The 26,994-nt window shown below is 43.7% G+C and overlaps 1 protein-coding gene across 1 annotated transcript in view; it reads left to right on the top strand.

Annotated features, from left to right (window-relative positions):
* Positions 1-26,994, top strand: part of LRMDA (leucine rich melanocyte differentiation associated) — a 1,130,865-nt gene that overhangs the window by 599,825 nt on the left and 504,046 nt on the right. The window contains exon 3 of the mRNA XM_063637625.1: positions 16,678-16,804. Coding sequence (XP_063493695.1) covers positions 16,678-16,804 — 127 coding nt within the window. The remainder of the gene's footprint in view (positions 1-16,677; positions 16,805-26,994) is intronic.

Below are 26,994 nucleotides of genomic sequence, written 5' to 3'. Positions count from 1 at the left end.
TGGTTTCTTGAAATTGTCACTGACCAGAAGGCAGCTGTGATGGAGTTGCTGTTATCAGTGCACACTTGAATTGGTCATGGTGGTTCTTATTATCTTTGCTGCAGTTGACTTATACAGATTTTTGGTACTTCACATGTCATTTACGAACTCATCGTGATTTGGCATTGAAAGACAAAACTGTTGTGTTAACAGAAAGAGCATAAACTGGACATTATAAAGCAAATCTTTATTATTGAAATAATGACCTTGGTTCATATTTTCTGGCAAAGTAACAAGCAGATATAAAAAAGGAATGTTCCTGAGGCATTTTAAGGTAGGAAAACCTTGGGTCATTCTTTATTGACAGTGTTTTTTTCTTTTTTCTCTTCTAGTACATAAAATAATGTTGTGTCTGTAATTGGTGCACCTTGGATTCATTGAAATGCAGTGTATCACCTGACTGGACCCTGAAGATGTATTTCAGTTGAGGACCCCAGTGGTTCTTTTACTGCAGTAGATATAGATATGACTTGGGGAATTAGATCATGGATATCCACACACAAAGAGCCTGATATGTAAGTCAGGGCTCGGCCTGGGCTTCTGAATTTTTGATAAGTCTCAGGAGATTCTGGGGCAGGTGGTCCACGAGCCACTCTTTCACACAGTCTGATGTGGTCACTCCCCTTGATTCCACTCCGGAGGAATCTGAGCCCAGATAGGGGAGGCCTCTGTTCATGTAGTGAGTTCATTCCGCTGACCCCTGGGTAGTGCTTTCCTGGATGCTGCATCAAACACAAGGTGAACTGAGGAAGGGCTGCTTGGCAGCTTTGCCTGAGGTGGGGTCTGACCCAGGCTGGACCAGATGGGGGTCGCCTACCCTGCCTCTCTCAGCTGTCTGTACTATATGAGTGTGGATACTTGGTACGTGGATATGCACATGTGGCTTTTATTTGGTTTCCCTATGCATGTTCAGGAAAACATGTTACATAAAAGCAGGTAAAAGTATTTTGGAAGAAAGAGAGTGGGGATCTATGGAAAATGATAGGGAGGGAAGAGCAGAAAACAAAAAGGAACATTTCTAAGTCTGGCAGAGGATGAAGACAGGCCTGGAACTGGAAGCACCTCCACTTGCATTTCTTGAGTGCTTTCTCGTTTGCCAAGCACTTTCCCAAGCTTCCATTTGAACCTCCTTGGAAATGGGGGGCTGCCTGATGTTAGTTCTTTTTATTCCTTCAACCCCAGTGCAGGCCCCTCACTCTAAGATGAGGACATTTGGGCATCCACAGCCACTGACTCCTGCCCAAGCTGCCCGCTCAGGGGGCCCTGGGTATGAGGCCTAGAAAGGGCCTGTGAGAAGAGTCTCCTCCAGGTTCCCCTGGCAGCTCCCAATCCTCTCACCATGGCAACCTCCAAGATGGTGCTGAAGACCCCAGTGAGAGCCCCCACTGCTGTTCAGAAAACCTGAAAAGAACAGAATATAGACTATGGTGGACATTTGCACTAAATATGCTTACTTAGCAATTCTGCGCCTGAGGAATGTCAGCCTTGCGTTTTTCCATGCCTTCCTATGAATGTCTTTCACTTTTCATCACTCTTCCTTCAATTTTCCCTCAGTTAGTGTTATCTTTAGAAGTGATGTTTTTCAAGCTGCCTTCAAATAAATTTTTTGGTGAGCCTGTATTAGAAACATTTCTGCCTCTCTTCTTGGACTTATCTTCTGGAAAGGAGGCAGGATTGGGATTTGGGCCTGCTAGTAGGGTGCAAAGAGACATAACCTATTGTGCCCATGGTCACAGAGCTTAATTAATTGCCAAGGAGACAAGAGTAAGATACCTGGGACAGTTGGACAATAGACCAAATTCATGGACCAGTGGTAGAGAAAGTGTTCAAATAGAAGTCCTTTGGGTATTCAGTCTGGGCATGGTTAGCTGGGTTTGGGACAGACAGAGAAGTCTCCTCCAAGGAAATGGGCTCTACCTTGACCCATAGTTGTGATGTATGTCAGTGGTGAGCAGGTGGGGGCATTTCAAGTGAAGATAAAATGACCAGACACACTACTCAATCTTCCTGCAGGTCTTGGCAGATCCTTAGAAGGTGATAGGAATAAAATCTAGAGGTCTGGCTTGAAAGCTGGGTCAAGACTGATCAAAAAGTTAGCTTTGTCAAAAGCTTCAGGCCCATTCTTACCTACAGACAACCCATGGTGATCCCAAGTCATTAATCCACCCAGAAGCCTGTCCTGACCTGAGTTTCCTTGCTTTGAAGTGTGCTGTCCTCTGCAGCATGAGGAAATAATTTGCTGCCTGCTTCAATGAACCATCAGGAGAGCCAGCAGACCTAATGACATGTGAGAATATTAACCTCCTACCACGAAGAGCTGTGAATCTTGAGCGGCAGTCTATAATTCACCCTGAACTCCTGAGCCAGGCCTCTCCGGCTTTTTCTCTCACTCACTTTCTCACTTACACCCAGAGAGAGAAGAAGAGACCTGCTCATAAAACTTTATATTCTCCAATAGTGTGAGCCTTGCTGAGCTGTTTAGTAATGAGTGACTTTCCTTTTGCAGTCATGGAAAAATATATACCTGCAGAGGCGGGAGCAGGGGGAAGACATTTTTTCAATGTTGCACTTTGCATATGCTTTTTCCTACGCAGAAAGGAAAAGTGTCCTCCTGACACTGGAAAAAAAGCATGATATTATGGAAGGTGACCATTTCAGTGCTTGAATAACTGAACTTCTTTGTAATTCTGTACTTTATGTTAAAAGTCAAAGAAAAGTGGAGGTGAGGATACTAATCTTAAGATATTTGGATATTAGAAGAGATCTTAGAGACCTTTTAAGGTCACTTGGAAGCAGAAGAAGCACTGAAATCTTGTTGAGTTAACAGTGGTCATCTGTTTATGCCCTTGTTTCATGAGATTTGGGGCTTTTGGAGGACAGGATTGTACTCCTAGTGCCTGGCAGAGTGTCTAATCCATAGAAGGCCTCAAATTAAAGTTAGTCAAAAGATGGAGCCAGTCACTGCTCTACCCCCACATTTTGCATATAGAAGAAACAAAGGTCCACCAGTGATTGACTCATGGGCACAGCTAGAGGTTTTCCTAGGCCTCAACGACAGCTCTTTTCTTCCATCTGCCTGTCTGATTGCTGCTCTTGGCCTTATGATGTTTTCACAAGCAATGTGTTGTTCTAATGGAGACTATCTTGATCTTGTCAACTGAGTGAAGGCAAACCCAAATGTAGGGCCAAGGCACCATATCAGGGAGTAAATACAGAAGTGGGCAATTAGCCTCAGGGCCCAGAGTGCAAGGATGTGCAGATCTGGCTGCCTGGCAGAGAGCACCTAGCATGGTAGGAGTCCTTAGACCGGCATAATCTTCCTTACTTTGCAAGGAAAGCCTTCCCCACAAGGCCTCACTGCTCCACCAGCTCCATGTGGGCTGGGATAAAACCTATTTTATTCATCCTAGGCCTGGCTAGGGGATGCTCAGTAAATATTTGCTGTAGGGGGAATAAATAAATGAATGAAGGATGCAGTCTGTGGTTGTTAGGGTACCTTTCTATTCCATATCTCAAGCATCTCTGTCTGTACAATGGACAATGCTGGGTACCTATAAACTTTTTGATGACTTATAGAGGTAATAAAATCAAACTTTCTTCTTTTGCTTACTTGACTAGTGCGATGAATGGAAAAACCAATGGTTAATGTCTACTCTCCGTATATGTAATCCTCAGCCTTTCTGATCTCTTCAAATTACTGTCTTCTTCCTTTTGCCATCTTTTTTTTTTTTTTTTTTTAAGGATTAATTTTATTAAAACCAGTCAAATTAAAGCTGCCTCTGTCCAGGGCATCTCAAGGTCCATCCATTATGCCTTCTTATCTTGGCAGGCGATGGGCTTGGAAAGGCAGCTCAGCCATTATGCACATACAAAGCCCATCACTTCACAACCAATGGTCAATTCATCAAACATTTATCTTTTGCCCTCTGAGCGTGTGACGCTTTGCCTCTCACTTCCTAGTTTGGGTTGCTATGAAAGATGAAGAAAAGCAGGCGGGAGTTCTTTTCTCCCCTAACTTTCCCCTTCTCCCAGATCATTTTTATTAATCAGATTTCATACTTGAGGCTTGAAACATGCCCTGCTCTCTGACCCCCATTTTTTTGGCCATCTGAGGGTTAGGGATAGTCTGCCAGTCTCATGCTGAACTTTTTACTGAATGGTGGAACAATTAAGGCAATGATAAAACTTTGAGAGTTTTCATCTTGCAACCCACTTTGGTGCATGGGATGTTTAAAAATGAAGAGACCTCCAAAATATTCTAGCCTAGCCTCCTTAGTTTACAAAACAGTACAGTGAGGCCCACAGGAGGCAAAGGTTTGACTGAAATACTGCAGCAAGGTGCTAACCAAGGCAGGACCTGGATCAGGTTCCTTGGTTGTTCCTAAGACAGAGGCTCTCCCGAGCTGCCATCTCCCCATGCATTCAAATGATTCTGAAACATATCAGTATTTCTTCTGGAGGTTTAGCCACTGACCTGCTTCCTTTTCTGAGGCAACTAATTTCTTCCTTTGAAAAGAAAATATCCACATTTATTTTTCAAAAACAATCTTTCAGCTAAACGACAATTGGTCTAGGTTTGTCTTCATGTACTGTATCTCAGCGGATCCCCATTCTGATATCTGCAAATTGGACAGGTCAGGGATTTTCTGCCACCTTGAAAGATTAGAAAGTTACATTTTCTAAGTGTTATTTTTCCAAAGTCTTAGCCCACAAAACCAGGACTTGAAAACAGAGCTCATGACTCTAAATGGAGTGGTCTTATGCTGTGTGTTTACCAACTACATTTGCGTTTGGCCTCACTGAGTTGACAAGATATTCCTCATCAGAGCAACACATTCCCTGTGAAAACACCACACTGGCTTCCTGCTGCCATGAGCAGCAGTCAGATAACCAGAGAGGCAGACACAGAGGAAATAGCTTTGGTTCAGTGCTGGGAAAAACTCTTTTTCTCTATGCTGCACAACTGGAAACAGTTGATCTCTTCTCTGTCCCTAACGTTGTTAGGTGCTAGTACACAGGGCCCAGGACATGCCATGAGAGGATCTGGAAAGCAAAGCTCGCCAAATTATTCTTTGAGAGGTTTTGTGAACCATAGAGCTAGAGCTATTCTGGAAGAAAGAAAATGGCTCCAGTAGCAAGCCAGTTTTGGAGGTCACCATATCTCCTGGGGCCTTCTTTCCTGCTGGAGACATAAAGCTATCTTGTAGTCTGGGACAGCAAACGTATTTTCACCTTTTTCAGCTGATTGGGACCTCACAGAATCAACAGTTGGCACGTTTTTACTGGCTTTCCTGGCCTGAGTCCATTCCAGGGAGCCCTGCCCGTGGGGAGCTGGTCTTTGGGCAAGTATTTGATTAGGGGCCCTCGGGGTCCCTGGGGCCTTGAGATCCAGCCGTGTAAATGTCTCCTTTTCTGGTTGGCTTGCAATGAGTAGACACCATCTGTTGAATTAAAAATTCCCTTTATGGAGGGTGGTGAAAGGCTTGTGTAGAAGAGACACTGTTATCTTTCAAGCAAACAGTTCATGAGGTTGAAGAGCAGTGTTCTTGGCCCAACATATGTTTGCCCAGTGACTGTGGGTGCCTCCCCCACCAGGCTCTGCATTCCGCCCCATGGCGAGGTGCACACATACCGTGGCTGCGGTACACCGTGTCCACTCTCACATCTCCCTAGCAAAGAAAACCCCCATTTATAGAACCCGCCAAACAAACTCACTCTTTAGACTCTTAAAAACAAACAAGATCCCGAGGCCACAGGCTCCTTGCGTGCATGTGTGGTTTTGTAAAATCTCAAGCCGTGAATCAAAATAATTTCAGAGGCATAGTCAAAGCCCAGGCCAAACCCTGTCACCAGGGTGGGAAAAAGACAGGAAAGATTCGCTTTGAGGAGGGAGGATAGCCCAGAGAAGGAGAATGATGGCAGCAGAACATGGAGGCTGTCCTCCATCTAGTATGTTCTTGGAGAGACACCTGCTCCTTGTCTCTGTCCTTAGGGACTTGCTCTAATATCTTCAGGACAAGCATAGGAGGGATGGGCCAAAAACAGAAAGGGCTTACTACAGCCCTCATTGCTTTCCTCTCAACTTCCAGAGCTCATCTTATCCATGCCGCTTACTGATACGCTCTCCTGTATGGTGTCCCCTTATTCCAAGCCCAGTGTCTCTCTCCTTCATAGATGGTAAGAGCATCGGGAGCAGATTCCATGACTTGTGCATCATTTGTATCCCCAGATGCATGTGCTCACTGAATTCCTGTCATGCTGCAAGTGGATACCACACCGCATGCTTTTTGGTAGCAAATCAGCTTTCTGGACTGTAGCTTACATGAGTGCCAGGATCAAGTTATCTCTTTTCCTTATGTTCCCTCACCACCAATGTGGAATAAAGTATCAGCAGATGCTCAAAAGATTAGAATTCATTTGCATTGAGACTTAGCTCAAGCCCATCACCTTTACCAGCCCCAGCCCCTTCTCAGAGTAGCACTAATCATCCCAATCTATTACCCTGCATTATCTGGTAACTGCTTCCCTGTCTATACCTACTGCTTAATAGTAGGGGACTATTGCACAGTCATCTTTGTAGCTCCAGAGACTAGCAAAGTACCAAGCACAGAGTTGGCACTCAATACATTTTTATAAATGAATGAATGAACAAGCTATAGAGGTGCACCCCAAGGGGATCATTAGTGGATAAATCTCAAGCCAGTCCCACCTAATGCATACTTAACTTCAAAGGAAAAAATCTCTAAGAACTAGCTCTTTGGGAGATTCTTCAGGAGGATCCATGGAGTACAGAGTGAAAGGAAAAAGAACTCGAAAACCACTTAGGTTTATCATTATATTAATAATTGAGGACATACAATGAATGGGTTACAAAGCTACACACAATGTTTGGATAAAGGATGTGGCGATGGTGAATTTCCATTTCTGGACCACAGCTAGAAAGTATGTAGAGGTAGTTCAACACAGTTGGGGAGCACTGCACTTTATGTACACAGGTTCTAAATGTGGCCTGGTGACTCGTGTGTTTTCAGGTAGGTCACTTTACCTCTCTGGACATTAGTCATCTTCTGTGAAGTGGGGGGAGAGTGGAAGAGCCTGAAATTCCTCTAGGATTCAAAGTCTATGAGTCTATAAGAAGACTATAATAGGGCATATTTTACACAAATACAGCTGGAACTCTAATATGTAGTTTACATTCTATAAGAGGTCAGGGTGCTAACACGTGCCTTTTTATTATGGGCACATGTTACACCCTTCCCATAGTTAGGAAAATATTAAAGAAGCCTTGCAGAGTCCCAGCTAGGAGAATGAGGCAGAGTTTAGTGTGCCGGAACTCTGCTACCCTCTTCCTACCAGATTGACTCATAAGGGACCCTTTGGCAGAGCAGAACTGACTTAACAGCCCTTATAAACTGTAGTTATAAAGGAAGGAGCTCCAGTCAGATAACCACAGTATCTGGATAGAATATTAGAAGTCATCGAATCTGATCTCTATGCAGAAGTTCCCTCTAAACATTCTCCATGAATGTTTAGCCTCTGTTCAAATAAGTATAGTAGCTCTCAGCGCAGCTCATCCCTTAGAGAACAGCTTCTCCATTTTGACAAGTTTCAAAAAATTGATTCAAGACATTTCCTCCAAGCTTACATAATTTTCTATTTGTTTTTGATTCTGCATTCTGGAACCCTCTGGCTGAGGACTTTGAAATGACTAAGACTTCTCTGCTCCTGGTTAAGCAACTTTGACTGTCTCAATCACTGTTTCTTACACCCTTCACCTCCTGGTGGTTGTCCTTGGATGGTGTTTCTGAATGCAAATACCCCTTTGAATCTGGCACCTAGAATTCAAACAAAGCTCCAGGCACAGGCACTTAGGGGCCAGGAGAGTAGTAGAGTGGATTGGAATCAGATTTGCTTCTGTGGTGGTTGCTGGCAATTCATACTAAGTCCTCTTCCCAGACACTGCTCTTTTTCTAAAGCTTCTACATGTTATGCATGTGGAATTGTCTTGTTTTATTTAAAAGAAATATTAACTGTGGTTTTTCCTGATCATAAAATGTATATTCATGATATAAAATTTAGTAGCTAGAGAAAACTATTTGAAAAATGACTGATAAACTCCTTACCTGGGGGTTAATGGTATGTATCTGGGAGATATAGATAGGCATCACACACATACATACACACATACACAAATATATACATTTAAGTGTGTTTGTGTATGTGTGTACAGAATTGTTATAATGTCTCTGTGTATAAGATTGTATATTAACAGCAGTTTATAAACTAGAACAACTAAGAAAGATGACTTTGATGATTCTTAACCATTAACATGGAAGAAAATGCCCAGAAAAGCTTGGTGCATATTAAAATTTGTGTGGAAAACGGTGAGGACCATATGGATGACTTTTAATTTTCATGCATGAGATCTTGGTGTGTGTACTATATTACATTGTGACTTAATTTGGGGTACTTAAACGTATAGCATGAAAATTGTACTGGCTCATTAGCTGCCTACAATATTATTTTTAATTCCTGTATAATATTTTATGATACAGATACATTGAGCTTTATTTAATCATTCTTCAATCCTTGGGCATTTAGGCTTGTTTGCAATGTTATTGTAAATGCTATAGTGAACACACTTGTACATAAACTTATATACATCTTTGATATTTACTGAATAAATTATTGGAATTGGAATTAGTGGATGAAAAGGTAATTATTTTTAAGTCTTTTAATATAAATTGCCATCCAGCAATTTCATTGTCTCGTTAGTCTTGTGTTTGTTTGAAGTAAAAGCTTGACAAAACTATGTTAAAATCTATGAAAAGGATATAAATATTTTTATTAGAATATTCTAGATTCCTAATAAAGCTGAACATTTCTCCCATATTTTTATTATTGACAAATTTCCTTGTGAATTTTCCGTCCAAGGTTTTTGGTCATTTTTCTATTAGGGTTTCAGGTTTTCCTTAATGATTTATAAAAGCTCTTTCCGTGTTAAGGGTGTTAAATCTTAGACTGTTAGAAGGGTTGCAAATATATTCCCAATTTTTGTATGCCTTTTAATTTTTTCGAGTAAATATTTTTGGATAGTTGAACTTTATTATTTAGTTTACATTAGACATTGTGAAATTTCATCTTATTGAGCTGAAAAATGGTTGACTCTAACAGGATCATTTTGGATCCTACTGTATCTTTCTTAATATCTCTTAAGGGTCCTGTCCCCTATAAATGTGATAAACATCTCTTTAACCAACTCACTGGCAAAAAACAAAAACAACAACAAACAAAAAAAGAGATCAAAATCCCTAGAATCTACCCATAGAGCAATTTGAGCCATTAATCAGTATTCTTCAGGTACATTTTTGAAGCAGTTATGACTCTACCTAAGATTGTCATTTTCTAGCCTAGTTTTTGGCTTTCTGTCACAAAGATATTATGAGCAGCTTATTCAAAGCCTTTTTTTTTTTTTGAGCGGAGTCTCACTCTGCCACCAGGCTGAAGTACAGTGGCATGATCTCGGCTCACTGCAACCTCCACCTCCCAGGTTCAAGCGATTCTCCTGCCTCAGCCTCCCAAGTAGCTGGGACTACAGGCACGCACCACCACACCCAGCTAATTTTTGTATTTTTAGTAGAGACGAGGTTTCACCGTGTTGGCCAGGATGGTCTCGATCTCTTGACCTCATGATCCACCCTCCTTGGCCTCCCAAAGTGCTGGGATTACAGGCATGAGCCACCATGCCTGGCCAACCATTTTGAACTCTGAATACAATATATATCTTCTTTATTCATACATGAGTATCTCCATTAACAACTGGTCTCTCAAAACTTTTCCTTAATGAGCAGAATCTGCCTGTTTGAGAATCTATATTATATTTTATTGATATATATCCTACCTCATTCTACAAAAGGTTTGGGCTAGCTTATTAGAATGAATAAAATAAAAAAGCCATATATAAATAAATGAAACACCAAAGCTATGAAAAAATTATAAGCTTTGACAATGAAGTTAGAAAGCAGGTATGGATATCATGAAGGATTACCTTTTTACAATTGGGTCACAGTTTACCTCTGAGCTTCCTGGTAGCAAAAGTAAAAAAGATAACATGATCAGATACATTATTCACGTTGTCCTACAGCAAGCAAATACTGGTTCCTGAGAGCTATCATCTGACCAGAATTTCATATGGGTAATCATATAACCTCATGTATCCAAAATAGGAGAATCTACCTTCTTACCTCCTTTTTTCAAGTAACATTAACTCCAAAGGCTTCTAGCTCCTTATTCGCCATTACTAATTCTTTAGGCATCATATTTGAAAGTTTTCTTGGCATTCTTAGATATGGTGCAGGGGGCTTCAGACCTAGTTAACTATTAATACTTTAGCTTTTTGGCTGGTCTTGGATTCAGGTCTCTCAGATGAGTGTTGAATTTTACTCTCTGCAGTTCAGGGATTATCCATCATGTTGGGGTCTCAATAGAGCTTTGGGGTTGACTTTGACCCCAAAGTCATGTAACCCACTGCCTCATTTTGTTGTTATTGTTTAGCAACAAGGTCTCGCTGTGTTGCCCAGGCTGGAGTGCAGTGACATGACCGTAGCTCACTGTAGCCTGGACCTCCTGGGCTCAAAAGATTCTCTTGCCTCAGCCTCCTGAATAGCTGGGACTACAGGCTCACACCATCATGCCAGGCTATTTTTTATGTTTTAGAAATGGCATCTTACTATGTTGCCCAGGCTAGATGCAATCCCTTGTGATGTCAGTGTACACTCTGTCTCATATAGCCTAGCCAGAACCTTTTTCATGTTATTCTATTTCTTAAAGATATTTCTATTCATCTTGATACACTTAAAGTATGGATTAGTTGATTTATATAATTATTTGTGTGTGTGTGTATGTATATGTATATATGGCTATGTGACTTGAATGGCAGAAAAATACACACAGCCAACTCTACATACTGTATATAGTAATATATAACATGTATAATATGTATAGTAATATATAACATGTATAATATATGTAGTAATATATAGAGTTACATATCTATGTCTGTCTTTATCCATACATTTAAGGATATAAAAAAGAGTTTTATGGAAAAAAGAATACCTCTTACAGGACTAGGTAAACAAATTATAAAAATGTATTGGTATAAAAATGTCACCCTTAATCCCAGCACTTTGGGAGGCTGAGGGGGGCGGATTACAAGGTCAAGAGATTGAGATCATCCTGGTCAACATGGTGAAACCCTGTCTCTACTAAAAATACAAAAATTAGCTGGGCGTGGTGGCGGAGGCCTGTAATCCCAGCTGCTCAGGAGGCTGAGGCAGGAGAATCACTTGAACCCGGGAAGTGGAGGTTGCAGTGAGCTGAGATTGCACCATTGCACTCCAGCCTGGTGACAGAGCAAGACTCCGTCTCAAAAAAATTAAAAATGTCTGTGCTGCCACTGGACCATTTAGTGGGATACGAGTGGTCACATCATACCTCACCAATTCTCTCTTTTCTCCCTTCATTTTCCACCAGGTGGCTTTTGGTCACCTGTACTGTCCTTGTGGCTTTTGCCATGCCTTTGTGGGAAGTTGATATATGGACATTTCCCAAGGAGCTGCTGTGTGCCAGGCACTGCAGTTGGAGTGGCGGGGAGGGGGAGCATAGGAAAGTAACAAGTTACTATTTCTGCTCTCAACGGTAATGTTGAAACAATTTAACAACTGCACTGTCCAATTAGAATGGATGCTGGCTGGAGCACGGTCTGTGGTAGCCCTGGGCTGTGGTGGGCATTGGCCTCCTAGTTTCTGGATTATGAAGAGGTCTGGGGGTGCCAAGGAGTGGCCAGGGTAACAGGAAGGGCACTCAGAGCTGCAATTATTTATCTACTGAAGGAAGTATTTAAATATTTTAATAACGAGAACTGGTATGCCCATGCAGACTTGCTGAATGTTACTCTTTCCTGATCTTAGCCACATGGCCCCAGGGAAACCATGAGGAGGCATTCTGGCCTCTGAAAGAATACGAGTCTAGAGGCTGCCCTCCTAGCCACTGGCCAGTGCGCTGGTCCTGCTCTCTGTCCCATGCTTGGGTTTATTGGCCGTTTTTTTTTCTTAGACACTCCCAGGTTGTGGCTGAACGGTGCTCAGTGGATGAGGCAGTACTGAGCCCTCACTGTACACTTAACAGCTTTCTGGGAGTATGGAGGCTGCATGGAGATCGCCTCTTAGAGGGGCCTGGGCAGACAGAAATCATCAGAGAGATCCATACAGAACAGGCAGCAGCCGGCCTTTGCAGGTCTGGGGGCCTAGCCAGGGTGGTAGACATCAGACCCAGGTTAGGCCCTCTAGAACTTCCATGGCCACCCCATTTTCTCAATTAAAAATATGGGCAGGGATATTTAGAGTCGAGGAAGTAGGTAAAGATCTTTGTGGAGATCTTGCTTTCTTGATTGGTTTGAGAACATCCCAGCCTTTGCTCCTGGATTTGGGGCCAAATGTAGTCCCAAAGAGACAGACATTTTCGTTTTAGGGTCTGTGGTCAGCTGTTCCCCCTGTTCGCTGCCCATCTCATGCTGGCGCAGCCCTGTCACCCCTGGTATAGGCTGGAGCTGAGGAAGGAGAAATTGAATTCTTAGCACAGCCTAGATCCAAGGATTGATCCAGGGGTTCTGGAAGTATCCTCTGGTGGTTTTTATGGTACAATGTTCTGGCTGGTTTTTGGCTGGGCAAGGGGCAGGGAAGAATGGCTACAAATTAGAGGCTCCTGCCCAAGGCTACCAGCCCTACCCGGGCCCAGGCCCTGGCTCTTCCCCTCCATTCTGGTGAGTGGCTCATTTGCAGGGAAAGGATGAAGGTCACTGATTTGTGCCCACCCAGGAGCAGAAGAGACTGGGGCTCAAGGGGTGGCCCTTCTGTGGGGCCCCTGGCCCGCTACCCGTGGCCCCCCCCATGCCAGCCACTGACCTGGCCTGGGCAGGGCTGCACGCCTGTTCAGCGCTGCTGTTTTCATAAGCTAATGAGGGCAGAGCGTGAGCCACAGGCGATGATGTTGGGATATTAACTCTGACAGGAAGCTTGATCATAATTATCTTAACGAGGATAGGGTTAATTACAGTGGAAACTTAAAAGTTCTCTCCGTTTGAATCCACTGGAGCCCAATGCATTGTGATGTTTTGTCATTTTGATGTGACTTTGGAAAAGGCACTGGGATGCTCCCAGCAGCCGCTGCAGCCGTGGGAACGAGGGAAGGAGGTAAGAGGATGGTACCTGTGCGTGAAATCCTGGCTGTGTTGCTGCTGGTGGAGGGGGAGGCAGGCAGCCTGCAGGGAGTTCCAGGGGTGCCGATTAGGTTTCCAGAACAATCCAGGCCTGGATGATCTCCCTCCAGCTGGCTGTGCCTAGGTCCTGGGTGAAACCTTGCTCTCTCCTATCAGCCCCCAGCCCATATCTCAGACATCACACTACTCCAGGAAGCTGGCAAGTGATGCTGGACTGACAGTTGGCACCTCCACCAGGGATCTGGTTTTGGGGTGCATTTTGCTGTCCATACACAAGGTGATAGCAGACAAATTGTCATTTTATTTAACAGCACATATTTGCAGGCACCTGGCATATAGGGGAATGAACTCAAAGATCTACACACATATTTTTTCTCCTGTACCTCCTAGAAAACAGCAGTAAAAATAACAGTTAAAAAAAAAAAAAAAAGTAAAGGGTAAAGCCACCTCCTTCCAGGTGTATGTGTATTGTCGTCCATGTGTCAGCTGGGACCCCCAAAACCTATCCTCCCCAGTACCCCCATTTACTATGCTCTCTGCCCCCTGACTTCTGTGCCCCAGCCCTCAGCTCTGGATCTAGCTGATTAAATCCCCAGGAGCACACCACACTGATAACATGAAAACAGGGATTTATTCATTAGCAATCACCCATGTAATATGATTCTCTTTTTACTGAGCAGCTAATAACGTCACATGGCAAAAAGAGTCTCAAAACCAGACAGGTGACAGGGGATTTGAGACTGATCTTCCCAGCTCTTCTGGGAAGTCTCACTCTGGCATGGATTTCTGCCCCATAGCCCACACTGCGGGGAAGAAAGGCTGGCTGGATGGAGGTGGGCGCTTCCTTGGTGCTCCTGGGCTCTCCTCATCTTCATGCTGTGTCGTTTTGCTTTATGCCTCCCTGGAGCATTCTTGGAAAGGAGCTTTCTTCTGCTTGCCAGTTGCCAACCATTTGCTGATTCTCATCAGAAGAGTCTACTATTTGCATAACATAACTCAGGAACAATGTGTATTTGGATGCTGCCTTTGAGCAGAGTCCAACTGATGTTTGTGCACAAAGGACTTGTTAGCCACCTTTAAGGCTCCCTGAGGGGAAGTGGCCTCACCTCCCCAAGTGGTAAACAGGCCCAGTCCTGAGAAGCCTTTTGGCACATCACTCCCTAACCCCTAGTGGAGGAAGGGTCTTCAGAAGAGCCCGAAAGTCCCCTGCACAAGCCTGACTTGCTGCACGCCTCCTCTGTGGGTTTGTTCATGGGCTCGTCCCTTGAATTCCAAACACCCCCAGAGTCAGGGCGTCAGGAAACAAAACAGTGAATAAAAGGAGGAAGGAAAAGAAAAAAAAAAACAAAAACAGTGTATGCTAGTAACCAGTTAGCCGTCCTTCACTTATTCTCGACAAGATCCTATGAGCTGGAAGGAACACAGAACAGGAGAGTTCAGATGGGCTATTGACAGGCCTGAATTCACACAACAGGAAATAGAGGAGCGGAGGCAAAGTCCCAAACCTTCCTGCCTAGATGTGCATACGTTGTGGGTTTTAAAATTTTTTTTTGTTTCTATTTTTTGTGGGTACATAGGAGGTGTAGATATTTATGGGTCACATGACACATTTTGATACAGGCATGCAATGTGTAATCATCACATCAGGATAAATGGGATATCCAGCCCTTCAAGCACTTCTCCTCATAAGTTGTGTTTTGCCTCTCGGAACCAAGAGGAAAAAGAGAAAGGAGGGGGAAATGAAGCACGATGACCTCTGGACCCCTACTCCAAAATGTCTCCTCCCTCGGTGGGGCTGGCAGTGTCGGTTGGAGGAGCAGGTGTGCTCTGGGAGTCGAGTCCTGGGTGGGACCACCCCGAGGTCTGGCAGGAATGGAACATGCAGGCAGAGCTCTGGGCCCAGTGGAATCTACAGATTTAATTACTTACAACACATTTTTACACCTCGTAAGTATTGACTCCCTATTTTGGAGTCCTCTTGGCAGAGATCCCACAAGGGAGCTATGGATGCCTTGGGAAAGCTCTGGTGCTGAAGTTCACACTCACAGCAGATGTGCAGACATTGCACATGCAAGCACACGGGGCTGTAATGGAAGCACTATCAGTAAATGAATAAATAGTGTGGACGACATCTCCCTGATTCGTCACATTTTATAGAATAGCCAGGCATCCCCTACGAGTCTCCCTCTGGTCCACATCGTAGCTCAGCCGTCAGCCTGTGCAGGCTCAGCACATCTCCTGGGTCTGGCAGGTGAACGAGCTGGGAGTCTGTGTCTCTGTGTAAGCCCCTCCGCCGGCCGGCTTGCTTTAATTAATGTCTGTGTGTGCCCAGGCAAGCACTTGTGCACAACTACCCTGTGTCACCTCCACCCCCAACACTCATGAGAGCCCATAAAATTAAGAGTTAACTTTCAGCGATGTGTATAAGCAAGGCTATGTTTCCCTTTCTGCTGTTTTTTTTTTTCCTGGAGCCGGGTACTTAATTCTTTCAGTTGCCTTTTTATTTACTGCCTCAACATCTACAGGGTTGCACTCTACACTTCTTTCAAAAATTAAGTGAGAAATCCACTTTCCATAAATTAAAACAGTAACTTCAGGCCAGGAGCTTTGAAGCAGCAATTCTCCCAACCCCCGTCTCCCCACCCGCAGCAAAAACAAATAAAAAGAAATAATAAAAGAAAAAGCCCTCTCAGACCGGAGTGATTATGTAATTCTGCAGATGCCTTGCCTTTGGGGCAGCCACTGGGACGCTGGGCAGAAGCAAATTAAGTGATTAGTAAAGAAAAAAGGCAGAGGAAAAAAAAAAAGTCAAAGGATGTGAACGGAGAGAAAGGAAGCCTTCCCTGTCATTTCCCCCGCGACTGTACAGAGAACTGCTAAGAAATGATACTTGAAGTTATATTTATTATTGTAAGAGGGTATGATATTTCTGGGCAGGAATGATGGATGACAACTTGAATTTGTGTCCAGGGAATGAAGGTGAACTGTGACAGAGTTATTTATCTTGGGAATGGAGGTTAGGGTCAGCCGAGGCTGGGTGCCTGAAGGCACAAGACATTGACAAATTTATCCTGCAGGCCGTATCTGAAGCCCTTTGTTTTGGATCCTGGCTACTCACTAAGTGACCCTCATCCTTCATGTTGGCAATGCGTGAAGGATGCGGTGGGTGCCAGCGGCCCCTTCTCCCCCGCACCCCCCCGCCCCGACTCCTGCTACTAATTCTTGTCATTCACTTTGCTGACAGGCACCAAGCCCAAACTATTCCCAGTCCTGAAAGGGAAGGTTAAAATATTTATTTCGGCTCATAATGGCCTCCCTGATTTAGTGCAGGATCATTTTTCCTGTTGCCTTTGTCATTGCAGGTCACTGGAAGGACTGAGCGCATTCAGGAGCCTGGAGGAACTCATCTTGGACAACAATCAGCTGGGGGACGACCTCGTGTTGCCAGGGTTACCCAGACTGCATACCTTAACCCTCAACAAGAACCGAATATCCTTTCCTCTGCCCGCTGCCCCCACTCCCCACCCAGCCCCACAGTCGTCCCCCCTCCCCACCCTGCACAAATACCTGCAAAATGTCAAATGAGTTTTATGTGTCAGCTAAATTAAAGTATGTGAAATACAGTTCGCGGGCAGACAAAGCGTTCTGTCTTCTGGCACTCGGGACACTTCAGAGTAATTTATTATAGGTCATTCATAAATGAAACGCACCATTATATCTTCCTGTTGCTCCATTTTAGTGTAGAGATCTAAGTTATGGCTGTGAAGAAATCTTTTTAATAGATAAAAATAGAGAAAGAAAATAATGCCACCGCTGCAGAGGCGGCGAAGCCCGGTCTGTTTGCTTGGGCTTGTGTGGGAGGGCGACCTCTGGTGGGAAGTCCCTGGTAATGCCGCCAAGCAAACTTCCTCTCCTCGGAGGTTTCTGGAAGGCTCTGGGACAGGCTTGGGGAACCGTTTTGGTGAGGGAAAGGAGCTAAGGTGGCAGAGACATGTGAAACCCAGGCCTGGCTATGCCCTCACTGGTGGATACCATGCTGGGCTGGGGATGAGAGGCCTAGGGGACCCATGATAGTATATGATCTATACGGTGGCAAGGACCTACCCAGCGTAGAGTGAGACTTCCGGGCACTAACTGCTCTGGATTCTGTAGTGGGGATGGAAACAGGGAACCCTTGCTGCGACCTAAGGCCCGTAGCTCCTGTATTGTTAGTGTAGTGGATTACCCAGCACTAGAATGCCAGCTCGATGGGCCAGGGAGTTTCCTTGGTTTTGTTAACTCCTCTGTTCTTCACACAAAGAATAGTGCCTGGCACCAAGTACAAGCTCAATAAATATTTGAGGGATGAATGGATTATTATCATTAGCTATTCCTTACTGAGCACTCCTAGGAATGAGGCATGGTGCTGGGTTCTTTATGTGTGTTGTTATTCATCCTTACCAAGCCCTATGGGAAGGTGTGTCTTTTCCATTTATCTAGACATAGAAAGAGGTGAGGTGTAGGCACACAGCCAGACACTAGCAAGATGCTAGGTCCTGGATGATTCAATGTCAACTGTGTTGTGTCCAAAGTCCAACGTCTGCATTCTACTGTTGCTTCAGACTCGGTGGTCCAATGGCTTTGTTTTATTGATGGAACATTTGAGACCTGGAGTAGTTAAACCACTTGTTCACATTCATACAATAAGTTAGAAATAGAAAAGGAGACAAGGCATTTTCCTCTAGAGTATAAAATAAAATCAGATATACATGTAAGGTTTGGCACATATGCATATGCCAGGATTTAAGAGTGATTTGCAGAAGTATTTGTTAGCTACTGTTTATACTTCAAGCCATAAGTTAATGTTTTCTTTATTCTCTAAGATATTGTCTCAGTCAGCTCTTGCTGCTACAGCACAATACCATACATGAGGTAGCTTAAACAACAAACATTTATTTCTCACAGTCTGGAGGCTGGAGGTTTGAGATCAGGATGCCAGCAGGGTTGGTTTCTTGGTGAAGATACTTCCTCACTGTATCATCACATAGCAGAGAGAAAGGAAGCAAGCTTTTTCAAGTCTCTTCTTACAGGGGCACTGATCCCATCAGAGGGATCTACCCTTATGACCTAATCACCTCCCAAAGGCCTCATCTCCACATACCATCACTTTGGGGATTAGAATTTCAACATACGAATTTGAGGGAAGAACAAACATTCAGACCATAGTATTATAAATATGCTCCTTGTGGTCATTATTAATCATCACTTTGATAGAAGTAGAAGGGGAGGGCCTACAAGTAAATTCACAGTCTTTGTCATAATGAAATTTTGGTGGAATTTTCCCTTCTTATATCTGTTAGTCAACCAAGTTTCCCAATCACTGTTTGAAAAACTTTGTAGTCTTATGGCTTTCTAGGCTGTCTTAGATGATCAGTTGGCCAATATTCTCAAATAAATCAAGGACAGAAGGATTTTTAGACATGTCCTGTGTCCCAGGTCTCTGTAGAATATTAGAGTCCATGGACTTTGGTTCATGTCTCAGCTTAATCATATTTAGTGGTGTGGCCTTGGACAAGTTATCTTCTGTGAGCTTCTTTTTCTCATTTTTAAAGAAATACGTTGGACTGGTTGATGGTCTTATTCACAGTATTGCTGTCACCAGAGATAAGCAGGCCTCTTGGCTTCAGAGTGCTGAGAGGTTTTCTTTGTCTTTGGTTGAGTCCTTTCCCTATTCTGTGCCTCCACTTTTCCAATCTGTAGCAGTAATGCTAAGGGAGTAACGGTAATGGCCTAGGAGGGACCGAAGCAGAAGACACCATGTGGCTGTAAACCTGACCAGTGATATCATTGGTGCTGTTGTAGCACATTTTCTTATCAGTGAATATTCTGAATAGACTTCTTTCCTTTTTTCTCCTCTGCTCTACTAATGTGATTGTGAAGATCAGCTTCCTCATCTACTTGACTCAGAAGTCACAGAGAAAGGTAGGTAAAATCAGGCAATAACAGCACATGCTATCTTCTCAACCCAGCACTTCTGATGCCACTTTTTTAGCTAAATGACTTTCCTACCTAATTGTGAGAATGTTGCAGGCTTTCCAACAATTTCTAGGTTCCATATTGTTATTGCTACCCCATGAAATGCTTTAGATGTGGCCTCTATACGTTAGCTTTTGCTGCATAATAATCCACCCCAACATTTAGTGGCTTAAAACAACAAATATTTACAATTCTATAGATCAGGTGTTTGGCCAGGGCTCAGCAGGATGGTTCTTCTGCTGGTCTCACTCTGGGTCACTCGTGCAGCCACATCTACCTGGAGGCTCAACTGGGGCTGGATAGTCTAAGATGACCTCACTCATATGCCTGGAGGTTGATACTGGGTGTTGGCTAACCTACCTGTCTCTAACAGGCTAGCATAAGGCACTTCACATGGGAGGAGTATTCTAACAGCACAAGCCCTATAGTGCAGGTAGTCTTCAAGTTCAACTTATATCATGTGTGTTAATGTCCCATGACCAAAGCAAGTCACATACCAACTGTAGAACAAATATGGGAAGGGACTGCACAGGGTGTACGTATAAAGAAGCATAATTCATTTCTGTAACACTCTACCCAGGAGACCTTGGCATTGGCATCTTGTCTCCTTCAGATTTTACTTTATATTTGTGATAAAGGGAGCCCTAGAAACAAGTAACTATTGACCTCCTGAAAAAGTATTAGCTCTTTTGTGTAAATTGAATCATTAAACATGTTAGGAAGCTTGCTGCCAAATGAGGTTTTATCTTGAATCCTTTTGTGAAGTTTGCTTTATTTTAAATTTTTTTGGTTTGTATTTTGGCATATGTAAAATGGTTATTCACGCCACCTACCATGTAAAATCTAGATTTTTCCACTTTGGTTTGACTCACAGTTAAATGTGTCTATAATAATGCTGTAGGTTCCTAGACCCTGGACACTTGGGTCATTGGCTTCTTTAATCCTTTAGCAAGAGGGACTATCACATAGTGGTTAAGAACAACAGGCTCTGAAGGCAGACTTCCTGAGCTTCTACCCTAAACCTGCCACTTTTCTGCATGACCTTGGGCAAGTGATTTAACATCTCTGTGTTTTGGTTTCCTCTGAAAATGCGGACAATGCTAGTATCCATCCCATAGATTGTTTTGAAGATTATTCTAAGTATCTCAGACATATTAGATTCTAGTAACATAGTAAGTGCTATGTAAGGGTTACTATTATTGTTGTTGTTATTATCCTAGAGAATTGTGTAAACTCATCTGGTTTGACTTGGGCCACATTGTAACCAAGGCCAGAGTACAGATATACTTCTGAGTTTAGAATGGTTCTTTGACTTGCATAATTTAACATTGCCCTAATGGCATTCCGTGAGTTGGGTACTGTTGGTGAATAATTATTCTCATATTTATGGAAAAACTAGGAGTGGATGAGCTTTCTGAAGTCACACAGATTGTCAGTAGTGGGGCTTAGTCTAGAACCCAGGTATGCTGATTCCCAGCTCCAGACTCTGAAACCCAAAGGAGCGGCAATCATTGTACAAGGAGAGGAGCCAAGATACAAGAGGAGTCAGCATCCTGAGCCTGCCTCTGCAAGGTCCTGCTCCCAGCTGGGGCTGCTGGGAGTCTGCTCTTAAAAGGGATTCCAGAGCCCAGACCCAGAATCTGGAAAATTTCTTCTGTGTTCATCAGTCAGTGCCTCCCTGCCATCTGCATACCTCGTGCTGGACCTCCCATTTTTTTTCCACCAGCCCTTTTTCTCATTGTGTTCAGCCCTCAGTGTTGATGTCCTGCTCTGGTATATCTGAAAGCCTGGTTGTCTGAGATTACCTCATCTCTTGGTTCGTAGAGATCTCATTTTCTTTCTTTGGTTCATTGAGACTGGCCAGGTAGTCACTGGCTATGGACTTGAACCCCTTCCCCACTGCTCACACTCTTTCTCTCTCTCTCACACCCAACCATAAGCATGCACATGCCATCCCCGACTCTTCCACCAGGAGGGGTGGGATATTTGGTAATGGTCTCAGCCATATCATGTCTGAATAATCAACCCCAAGTAAGGTTGACCAACTGAAAATTCAGGAAAGTGTAGCTAACCTTTGCACAATCAAATGATTCTCCCCCACTTTCCTTTTGGGGTGTGTGGGGGGCACATAAGCAGATTTTATTTGGAATCACACTTCATCTTCTGTCTCCCTATTTGTTTCAGCACATGTACTGAATAGCCAATGAGTTTGGATTATAGTGCCAGCAGGAAGAAAGAATGGTGCTACATGTTACACAGTTGGGCTGTGGCACGGAGACCACTCCAGTGAGTCAGAGGTGGGACTGGAGTTCCCATAGCCATTTGCTGTGTCATCTTTTTTTTTTTTTTTTTTTTTTTTTTGAGACGGAGTCTCGCTCTGTCGCCCAGGCTGGAGTGCAGTGGTGCAGTCTCGGCTCACTGCAAGCTCCGCCTTCCGGGTTCACGCCATTCTCCCGTCTCAGCCTCTCCGAGTAGCTGGGACTACAGGCGCCCGCCACCACGCCCGGCTAATTTTTTTTTTTCTATTTTTTAGTAGAGACGGGGTTTCACCGTGGTCTCGATCTCCTGACCTCGTGATCCGCCCGCCTCGGCCTCCCAAAGTGCTGGGATTACAAGCGTGAGCCACCGCGCCCGGCCTGCTGTGTCATCTTAGGAAAGATTTGCTGTGTCATCTTAGGAAAGTCTCTGTACCTTGTCAGGGGCCTCAGTTTCTTTATAAAATGGGTAACACATACTTCGGCATATAGTTGAGAGATTTAAATGGTATAATATGTGGGAAATCACTTTGTTAAAGACTTTACAATTTCTTGGCATATTTTACTGTTAGTCAATGCCTCGATGCATCAAAAGAAGTAGCCCAAATTGGAAGGAAGGATCTGAGGTACAGCTCATAGCCCGGTGATGGCACCTGTGCTCTCCCACAGAAACATGTAGGAACCCTCATGTTCCAGTGTTTTAAATTTTGCTTTTGTGTTAGGAAATTATAAGTCACCTTTTCCTCTAGAAATGCAGTTTAGGACCTGGGTTTAAATCCAGACTCTATCATGTACTAGCTGTGTGACCGTTAACCCCTGTTTCCTTAATTGTTATTTCAGCACGATAAATTTCTGACATATGTGAATAAAAATGAGGTATGTCATTATGCTGTATATTTAGTATTCAAAAACCCAGTATTAGGATTAGCTGTGGTTAAAATCATCCCAGCAGTTATGGAGGTTGCCCTTTAACCCGCAGCTGAGGTCGGAGGGAGGGATGTGTCCATTCTCACCTGGGACAGCTTCGGACCCGCACAACTGGACACACGCTGGGAGGCTTCCCTCCTCCCTCATGCTCCAAACTTTCAAGGCAAGATGCTGCTTTGATCTTGGGCCCTCTGCAGAAAATCTCCCTTGGCAAGCCTCCCCGTGACAGCTGGGCTCTGCAATGGCAACTTTCTGCAGACAACACTGAAAAAAATCTCAACGCTAAGTACCCCAGAGAAGACTTGATGAGGGAAACCAGGTGTGTGCCGGGAACCCAGCTGGAGAGAATTGAAACTGTGCCAGGTAGCTTCACATTTTTAAAAAAGGTACCCTTAGGAGAATCCCTGAAATGATCCCCACTGTGGTGGTCTTGATTAGCCAGGGACACCAGGTTTCTTCCACAGATTGCCTCTGGTCAATTTTCTATGCATCTTGACAAAAAAGAAATGTGAAAAGTTCTATGTTGGATCTCAAAACCAGGCAACACAAGGCATTGTTTGTCCTTGCTGACCCAGGAGACAAAGAAACCAATTAAAACTTCTCATGTTTTATCCTCTGGTGGTGCTATCAACATAAAGGCGAAGGACTGGTCTAGAGCATGCATGCAGGGAGGAGGTGCTAGTGCTTCCTGCCTGGTGTGGATTTGGGGGAGACCACCTGACTCAGCCAAATGTATCATTTACAGTAGGTAGTTGAAAGGCTTAGGAAGATGGAGCTTCTGCCATACAAAATACCCAAAAGCAGGCAGGCTCTTAGAAATCTCTTTGATTCATTGGCAAAGGATGGCTGAAGCTTCTTGGAACCTGCAGACCCTTTGCCCAGGAAAGTCCCACGATCAGAGCATTCAAATGATCCACTTCTTTGTGGCCAGGGGCAGATCCAGGTTTTGGGGAGTGTAAAACCTCTGTAATTTGAGGGAGCCCTCTTAAATACTATATAATCGGGAATGCAAAATTAGGTGTGAAATGAATGTTTATTTGGAATAGAACTGTATCAAAGGAAATTTTAAAATTTTAAGTTGATAAATTCCACAAATGTCAAAATACCTAGAAAAGTATCAATCTTTATTGAAGATATGCCTCTAGAGAGACTTTTTTACTGCAAATTTCTCGTAACTTCATTATTTGGTGAAATTTTGTGATTTTTTTCTAGAGAGAATAGATAATTCCCTCTTTTAGCATGGTTGATCGAAAATTGATTTTTTAAAATAGTTTAGAAATGTTTCTTTCAGTTTCACCATTTGTTATTGGTAGTTTCACCACTACATTATTGGTAAAACTTTTAGGATTATTACATTTTGGAGAAACTCTTACACATTTCTTTCATATATGATAGGAGCTGCATAAGATTTCAGGACATTTTGGCCGGCACAGTGGCTCACACCTGTAATCCCAGCACTTTGAGAGGCTGAGGCAGGTGGATCTCCTGAGATTAGGAGTTTGAGAGGAACCCAAGAGGCAGAGGTTGCAGTGAGCCGAGATCATGCCATTGCACTCCAGCCTGGGTGACAGAGTGAGACTCTGTCTCAAAAAGAAAAAAAAGATTTCAGGACATTTCAAGTTGTGTGTGTCGATGTGTAGGCATGTATACATACACTTAACAACTGAATCTTAAATGTTCTTTGAATTGATGAATGAGTTTGTTAATCATTTTGCCATCAGTTTTATGTTGGTCCCTGCATATTTGTGTTAATATGGTGGATAGTAAGAGTATTACTAGAAGCCATTCCTACTGATACTGTTGGAACAATTTAACTAGACACAGAAGTGACTGCAAATTATACAAATATTCCCCCACTGAATCATAATTAAATGTTACTGCTACACAGTGTCCCCTTAGATGGGGATTCCCATAGACACTCCCATTGTCACCCAGCTGAAGGGAAAATGTGGTAGAAGAAGTCCTAGTGGAGCAAGACAGTGATCTCCACGGATTATAGTGTAAATTACCTGCTTTACAAATTAAAAAAAAAAATCACATGATCATGTGACTCTATTACCAGGGTCTTTCCCAGGGCCTTGGAAGGGGCCTATTCAAGCAAGAAACTCTTGACTCATGAGCTTTATTAGCTCCATGGTAGATCTACATGTGAAGGTTCACTCAACTTAATCTAGGCCTACTTCCCGAACATGGTCGCCAGCTAGGCTTCTTTCACTGGTCATTAAATGTTGAGAAGTGACTGGCATTTCAATCCAACTCAGTTGCCCAATATTTCCTCAGCTTAAAAGCCTCGCCAGTTTGGGGTTCCATTCCTGCATATCCCCACCTTCATATGGTAGACAGAAAAAAGAGCCAAGCTTTGAGGAATGTTTCCTAAGAGGAAAGTAGGTTTTGGTCTGGCCTTTCCATCTGCAGTAGAGAGGGCTTCCCTCAGTCGTGTAGGGCCCTTGTCTACATAATTAGAATCACTTCAAGTCAGTATGTCAGCACCATTTTGGTAGCCGACTCTCTTGCAGTCCCAGAAAAGAAATACTGTGCTGGCCAGAAGCAGTAGTCAGCTTGTCTGGCTGCCCTCCCTGGAACAAGGGCCTGGCCTTGAGGCTTTAAGACAGCCTGATCCAGACATGAGTCCTAGTGCTCCATGGAGCATCTGATGGGTTGCATGGGTGGACTAAAAAGTTGGAACAAACCATAAAGGGGAGAAACCAAGCCTGGGACTGAGGCCCATACAGGTCCGGGTCTAGGTCCAGGCCTGGGGTACTCTACCTAATGACACCATCCAGTCCTGGGTATTGGAGGGGGACTTGGGACATTCTGAGGAAGGTACTTGAAAGCACAGGGCACCTGAGGTGTCTGTGCCCATATCTAAGGGCAATACTAGCAATGAGACTTTTTTCTTTTGTTGTAATGACTGTGAAGTATTCAAAGATAGAACCTGCTGGAAAAACTGAACTTACCCTGGAATTATTCATTGTCATTTTTAATTAGCTCTATTTAAATAATTTTCCTGAAGAGTATGATGATTGAACTTTAGTAAGTGTATTTTGTCTCCAGGGATTTTGATTCCTGGCCACCTACCCCTCTGTACTCCCAACCTCATCCCCCTGGTGGGACCTTCTCTCCAGTCTCTATATGAACTCCCATTCTCACCTCCTCATTCTAGTGTTCCTGTATGGCTATCTCTGGATGTTATTTGTGAAAGATTTGAGAGATTGAAAACAAACTTCTGTGTCTATTTCTCTGTCTTTGTTTAGGAAGCAGGGAGGATGTTGGTGAATTGAAGCCAACAGCAAATGAGTGTGCTCACAACTTTCTTTTGCTAGTTTCCCCTCTCTTGCTAGTTTCCCCTCTCTTGTTAGTTTCCCCCTCTTGCTAATTTCCCCTTCTCTTGCTACTTTCCCCTCTCTTGCTAGTTTCCCTCTCTCTTGCTAGTTTACCTTCTCTTGCTAGTTTTTCCCCTCTCTTGTTAGTTTCCCTCTTTTGCTAGTTTCCCTCCCTAGTTAGTTTCCTTCTCTTGCTAGTTTCCCCCTCTCTTGTTAGTTTCCTCCTCTTGCTAGTTTCCCCCTCTCTTGTTAGTTTCCCTCTCTTGCTAGTTTCCCTCTCTGGTTAGTTTCCCTCTCTTGCTAGTTTCCCCCTCTCTTGTTAGTTTCCCTCTCTTGCTAGTTTTCCCCCCCGGTTAGTTTCCCTCTCTTGCTAGTTTCCCCCCTCTTGTTAGTTTCCTCCTCTTGCTAGTTTCCCCCTCTTGCTAGTTTCCCCCTCTCTTGTTAATTTTCCTCTCTTGCTAGCTTCCCCCTCTGGTTAGTTTCCTCCTCTTGCTAGTTTCCCCCTCTTTTGCTAGTTTCCCTGTCTTGCTAGTTTCCCCTCTTCTGCTTGTGCTCTGCTTCTCATTGTTTCTGGCTGCTCTCATCTAGGGTATAGCATTTGGCCTTGCATATGATGGTGGCAGAGCACGTGTACAAAGAATGCTTGAAGGAACTTAGTTTGGAGAATAAAAGATTTAAGGAAGACATGTGAGCTTCAAATATCTGAAGCTTCATCATGTGGAAGAGAAGAAGCCTTATTCTTTGTGACCCCAAGCAGTTAAATTGGGTCAGTGAATAGAGGTTGGAGAAAGATTCAATTCCAGGGGAAAGAAAAACTGTTATGGTTGTCAGAAATGGAATGTGCTATGTCGTGGTGATTGCTTGGCAAATATTTTAGGGACCCGATTCAGACATTGGTTGGATTTGGAATTCATTCTTCTGTGGCAAGTTGAAATGAAGTATGAGGAAATCTGTGTAACAGCCCAAGGTTAGATAATATCCTCACAGAGCGGGAACATCCCTTTTCTTTGATTTTACCTTCTCCTAGGTTCAAGTGGACCCCACTTCTGGGAACTGTACTCTGAGTCTTTGACTCTTGCATATGGCATTTATTCTACCCTTGTGTGTTTTGTTCCTGTAGCTCTGCTGCCATTCCCTGGCTGGGACCCCCTTTTATCTG

Source organism: Symphalangus syndactylus, chromosome 4, assembly GCF_028878055.3.
Source record: "Symphalangus syndactylus isolate Jambi chromosome 4, NHGRI_mSymSyn1-v2.1_pri, whole genome shotgun sequence".
NCBI lineage: Eukaryota > Metazoa > Chordata > Mammalia > Primates > Hylobatidae > Symphalangus > Symphalangus syndactylus.
This window is presented reverse-complemented; position numbering and strand designations above follow the sequence as displayed.